Source organism: Hippocampus comes, unplaced genomic scaffold (assembly GCF_001891065.2).
Source record: "Hippocampus comes isolate QL1 unplaced genomic scaffold, H_comes_QL1_v1.1 scaffold48, whole genome shotgun sequence".
Classification (NCBI taxonomy): domain Eukaryota; kingdom Metazoa; phylum Chordata; class Actinopteri; order Syngnathiformes; family Syngnathidae; genus Hippocampus; species Hippocampus comes.
The window spans coordinates 1-6,058 of NW_017808403.1; the positions used below are offsets into that span (position 1 = coordinate 1).

Below are 6,058 nucleotides of genomic sequence, written 5' to 3' on the forward strand. Positions count from 1 at the left end.
TCCACAAATGGTTCCCCCTCAAGGGTCACGGGATCCGTTTGATTGCAACAAGCTCTTCTTGAAAATGACTCCAGTCATCTATTGCAAACCTACGGGGAGGAGGAGGAGATTTTCATCGACCGTATCGCGCCCGTCCCGAGGACGGCTTTCGGTCCCGCTGGAACACACATTTTTCAACGTATTCTAATCCTGAAATGTTGCTTTCCTGAAAACTGAATCAATCTATTCAAATCACTTTGGATGACAGGGAAAGTGTTTTTAACTGTATCTGACCACAAGGTGGAGTGAACAAAAAACCCGAAATGTCGATACAGATCTGTTGCTTTGACTCAGAAAAAAAGCCTGCCACTAAAAAAAGGAATGCAATGAAGAGGAGTGCTGCGAATGTGGTCCACTTGAACAATTTGGTGTGTCAAAGTGCTCAACGCTTGGCTCTCAGAAGCAACGTTAATCATCCAACTTCCGTTGTCAATCGGAAACCTCCTCGTACGGGGAGCGAGGCCCTCAAACGGTTTCCAGACGGGCGCGTCGTGCCCAACGCGCAGGAGCGGAGCTCGAGCCCAACTCTGCGTGCTCAGGGAAGTCGACGAAGAGGGCGGAGCGATTCATGGAGCTGTCAGCTTGCTTTTTTTTTTGTCAATGGACGCCACCCTAACCCCTAACCCTAACCCTAACCCTAACCCCTAACCCTAACCCTAACCCTAACCCTAACACCCTAACACCCTAACACCCTAACCCTAACCCAACCCTAACCCTAACCCTAACCCCTAACCCTAACCCCTAACCCTAACCCTGACCCCTGACCCTGACCCCAACCCAAACCCCTAACCCTAAACCCTAACCCTAACCCCAACCCCAACCCCAGCCCTAACCCCTAACCCTAACCCTAAACCCTAACCCCACCCCTAACCACTAACCCAATAAGTGTGAGATGGAATATTTTTGGTTAGCTATTTATCTGAACAAAAAAAAGCACATTTAAAAATATATATTGTTAAGCAGACTTGTAGTACAGTGATTCTCAAGTAATGGGGCTAGTGGCTAACCCCCTAGGAGGGGCGCGTTTGACCTCAGAGAACATGCTTTTTTAATGTGATTTTTTTTTCTGTCCTAGAATGAAGTGCAATATCACCTCCACTACATCAGGGGGCAGTGGCGCTCTCTTTGGCAGAGTGTGTGCAGGGAGCATTCACTCGGTGTTGTTTGCACTGAGCATGCGCGCTTTGCACACAGCACAGAGTATGAAGTCAAGACACAAAGTCGACGGAGATCAAGACACAAACGAAAGTCTCCCGAAAGCTAAGACGAAGAAATATGACAAACCTGAGTTAATGTTGGTGATCAGTTTGAATGCATTATTTGATTTTTTTTTTGATTTATTTTTCAGTATTGTATGGTTTGACATTTTTATAGTTTAAGGATTTAATTTTATTTTTGAATTTCAGATGCACACTTACTAAAGCTATTATTTGTTGTAAGTTGGTCCATATTTCTTTCTTATTATTCTCTTATATGGCTGTTTGAAAGTGCTCTATATTACGTGTTAAGGATACAGTGTTATGCAAAGCTGTACTTATAACAATTTTATAGACAAATGATACTATTTTTAGGCACGCGGGGTGCACGAGATGTTTTCTTCTCTCTGGGGGAGCATGACAGAAAATAATTGAGAAGCATTGTCGAAGTATCAATAAAATGTTCTCCATAGCCGCACCTACAAAGACATGTGAATACTCATTGCAGGTCGTCTGATTGTATTTTTTATTTTTTTAACTTGCCCGTATGTCACATGTATGTATTTTTTTTTCCTTTTCCCTGCAATGTGAACAGTAGAATTCCAATCCTCTCGAATCCAACCCTTGCGGCCACGAATCTTAGGTTACGCTCAACCGCAAAATACATCATCAATGGCCAAATGTGCGCTCCGGTCCTTGGGAGATGACTCACAATGCTCCGCGCATTGCAAAGAAGTCAAGAGTGTCACTGCGCTCTTTCGATATTTGACTCGGCGCTTGAAACGCGACGCATAAAGTGGACATTTGTGGCGATAATTTAGCCACGCAAACGCTTCCTTCCTTCCTTCCTTAGGCCCGGCAATGCCGCAAAGTCATTTGGAGCAAAGTGACATCGAGATGCTTCATCTCACGTCGGCAAAATATTTCAAGCTCCTCCCGCCCGGCTCCTCCGTCAGTCTGAGATGAGCCCCAACAAGCAGGACCTTATCTCCCGCGCTGGCGCTAACGTGAGGTCACGTCATCCCACGCCGCGTCCGTGCGGAGGCGGCTCACTTCGCCGAGGCGTGCCGTTCTCACGTCAAGACGCTTTTGCAATGTCAACAAGTACAGCAAAACATTGGATTGGACGAAGACACTTGAATTGAGTAGCTGCAGTGTGAATGTAGCCTATAAAGTCATGTGACCGCTCATGATGACATCACACCTCAACGTGCGCTGCCAAGTCCTCAAAGTTCAGAAAAGCACAGGTCAAAGTTCATCTCTGTTACTTCCTCTTTCCAACCAGAGTCCATCCATCTTCGTCATCATGAGGAGGAGGATGTGTTGTATTGGCTGACGCACACTCAATCTCCATCTCCATCTCCTACGCACAACACACACGCAAACACACACTTATTGGCTCGTGTGCTCAAAGGACGTCGAGCCAAACACGCACAGAAGAATTTTGGTGTTTGTTTGCTGCTCATTCCCCCCTTCCTCCCCCGCACCGAGCGACCAGCTCATGGACCAACACCCCTGAGGAACCTTAGGACCGTAAAGACTGCTTTTTTTTTTTTCCATCATCCACAAATGGTTCCCCCTCAAGGGTCACGGGATCCGTTTGATTGCAACAAGCTCTTCTTGAAAATGACTCCAGTCATCTATTGCAAACCTACGGGGAGGAGGAGGAGATTTTCATCGACCGTATCGCGCCCGTCCCGAGGACGGCTTTCGGTCCCGCTGGAACACACATTTTTCAACGTATTCTAATCCTGACATGTTGCTTTCCTGAAAACGGAATCAATCTATTCAAATCACTTTGGATGACAGGGAAAGTGTTTTTAACTGTATCTGACCACAAGGTGGAGTGAACAAAAAACCCGAAATGTCGATACAGATCTGTTGCTTTGACTCAGAAAAAAAGCCTGCCACTAAAAAAATGAATGCAATGAAGAGGAGTGCTGCGAATGTGGTCCACTTGAACAATTTGGTGTGTCAAAGTGCTCAACGCTTGGCTCTCAGAAGCAACGTTAATCATCCAACTTCCGTTGTCAATCGGAAACCTCCTCGTACGGGGAGCGAGGCCCTCAAACGGTTTCCAGACGGGCGCGTCGTGCCCAACGCGCAGGAGCGGAGCTCGAGCCCAACTCTGCGTGCTCAGGGAAGTCGACGAAGAGGGCGGAGCGATTCATGGAGCTGTCAGCTTGCTTTTTTTTTTGTCAATGGACGCCACAGCTTCCAACTTAGCTCGTAGCAGACGTGCGCACATCTCGAGCGTGACGACTCCGATCCGCCGGTGAAAGGACACTTGGATTCTCTCTCCTCTTTCACGTAGAAGCGCTTCACACAGCAAGGCGGACATGCTGGAAGATGGTTACGATTGCGTGACTGTCCGCGTTTTGTTCTATTTGCGGATTTTGTTGTTTTCTGTGAACTGTTCTGCAAAGCGGGCGGCCCGGTATCCAGTGGTTAGCACGTCGACTTCACAGCGCAGGGGTACCGGGTTCAATTCCAGCTCCGGCCTCGCTGTGTGGAGTTTGCATGTTTTCCCCGGGCCCGCGTGGGTTTTCTCCGGTTTCCTCCCACATTCCAAAAACATGCATGGTCGGCTGATTGAACGCTCTAACTTGTCCCTAGGTGTGAATGTGATCGCGGATGGTTGTTCGTCTCTGCGTGCCCTGCGATGGGCCGGCGACCGATTCAGGGTGTCCCCCGCCTACTGCCCGTAGACGGCTGGGATAGGCTCCAGCACCCCCCGCGACCCTAGTGAGGATCAAGCGCTTCGGACAATGAATGAATGTTGTGCAAAGCGCTTTGTTCCAGAGCTGCAGCTGTTGTGAAAGCGCGAGTGCAAGTCAAGATGGATGATATTGTTGACGTTGATCAAAGGACCCGAGCTCATCTCAAGCACAGCACGAGACACTGCACGTCATTTCTCAGCAGGAAACGCCACCTTTGGTGCTGATCCCCTTAACTGGGCGTCCAATTCAAAATCGGGCGCAGGATTGATTGACCTACAGAACGGCCATTTCTCCGCCCCCATTCAAAGCGGTGCTGTAAATTATTGACCAATCAAAGGCCCGCCCGAATGTTCTCATCTGGAACGCTAACCCTTAAAACAGGGGCGAACATTTTACACATTTCCTGCTCATCCCTTAAAAGAAGAAGTGGGTGTTATCACCAAAAGAGCATAAAAGCATTGCCTTTTTTTTTGTTGTTAACAAGTCCTTACTTCTGTGGGACATTTTCCCGGGGGGGGGAAACATGCGCCGGGGCCAACAGGATACACAAAGATTCGTGAGTGACAGCTGGAGTGCGTAGGGAAGACAATCGGCGAGCGCGTGTGACCTCACCTGAGTTGGGCCATCGCTGTCCGAGTCTGACTGCCCGGGCGGCGCCGTGACCTTTGCCCTGGGCGCCTGCTTCTGTGTCAGCAGGTGGATCGAGTGCGACAGTTGCTGCAGCGCCCCCTGCTGCCACTGACTGAACATCCGCATTAGTTGGACGCACATCTGAGGACACACGCAAAGCGCACGCATCGGTCTTGTCAACGAGTAGGCCAAGTGTGTGTGTGTGTGTGTGGGATGGGGGGGTTGCAGGGATTTTTTTTTTTCTTCCCCAGACTCGGTGAGAGAGGCGCGCACTGTAAATCGACGTGGCGAGTCATTTAGGACGATCTCAGCTCAACTGTCTTTCTTTTGCACTTCTGATTGGCTTCGCGAACCCACGCGGAAACCAAAACGTTGGCGACGCCGGCTCATGTGTGCCAATGGATGGAAACTCGATCCAGATCACATAACGTGCCGTTAGGTTGCTTGTTTTTAGTTGCATATTATTCATGATAAATTGATTATGCTTGCAATGAAGAACGCTTCTGCTTTCCATGAAAATATAACGCTTTGAAGGAAGATATGCTCACGTTTATAAGAATGCTTCGCGCACCGGGCGGCAGTTGAGGGACGCGAGCACCTTTCCGAGAAAGCGGTTGGAAAGAGACAAGTATGGAGACAAAACAGGAGCAAGGTCGGACGCGGACGGAGCCGTCCACGCCGGCCGCAACTCGGGGTCTTTGGAACGACTGCGCACACGTTACGTCATTTTCACTCACGTCGTCCAACAAGTCGAGTGCGTCTTCAACGGTTTGGGTTGGACACGCCCATGTCGTCGATTGGCAAGAAAGGCGAGGGCGAGCGGGGAGATCCTCGGGTGACGTGCAGAGAACCGAAACCTAACGCTTCTCCCCGCCCCCCCACCCCGTACCACAATTGAGTCTCCTGTCTCCTCCTGCCGATATTTTATTTCTGAACGTCTCATTGATAAACCCGACACATAATGCACGGAAAAAGGGGGCTGCAGAGAAAGGGCGACATCGAGGGGGGCGTCCACATTTGTTTCAAGAAGGGAAACTCGCGCGTGAGGATGAGTTCACCGCTCGCAAAGTGAAATCGGTCAAGCCTTGAACTGTTTCACTTTGGATGATGAGGGCAGAAAGACCCCCAGAAGAAAAAAAGACCTCAATAAATCCACCTTTCCCAAACGGTACAAAGTTCAACATGGCAGCCCCCCCCCCCTCCTTCCCTGTTGCAATCCTGCCAGCTAAAAGGCCTTCGGAGGTTTTCCTCGGACAACCTTCACGAGGGCCGAGCCGAGCGTCAAAGAGCCGGATGGGCAGGCGGGCCCGCTCAGCGTGGGCGCGTTACGTCGTTGCGCCGACTTCCAAACGTCAATCGTGTCTGCCGTCTTTAGATTGAAGGTGACAAAAACTTTGATCAACGCCAAGCTGCTTGGACTACTCGCATGTCCACAGATGCGGCCCGGGCCTCCCTTGCGGTCAGATGCGGGCG

The 6,058-nt window shown here is 49.9% G+C and overlaps 1 protein-coding gene and 1 long non-coding RNA gene across 2 annotated transcripts in view; both read right to left on the reverse strand.

The window, feature by feature from the left end:
• Nucleotides 1–1,755: 1,755 nt before the first annotated feature.
• On the reverse strand, nucleotides 1,756–5,093 carry LOC109508537 (uncharacterized). The gene is made up of 2 exons (XR_002166681.1): nucleotides 4,568–5,093; nucleotides 1,756–2,598 (listed from the first exon to the last, which is right to left on the reverse strand). It is a non-coding gene; the product is annotated as an uncharacterized LOC109508537 (long non-coding RNA).
• Nucleotides 5,094–5,810: 717 nt separating this feature from the next.
• Nucleotides 5,811–6,058, reverse strand: part of tsr2 (TSR2 ribosome maturation factor) — a 23,606-nt gene continuing 23,358 nt past the window's right edge. Inside the window, exon 5 of the mRNA XM_019858193.1 lies at nucleotides 5,811–5,954. Coding sequence (XP_019713752.1) covers nucleotides 5,811–5,954 — 144 coding nt within the window. The remainder of the gene's footprint in view (nucleotides 5,955–6,058) is intronic.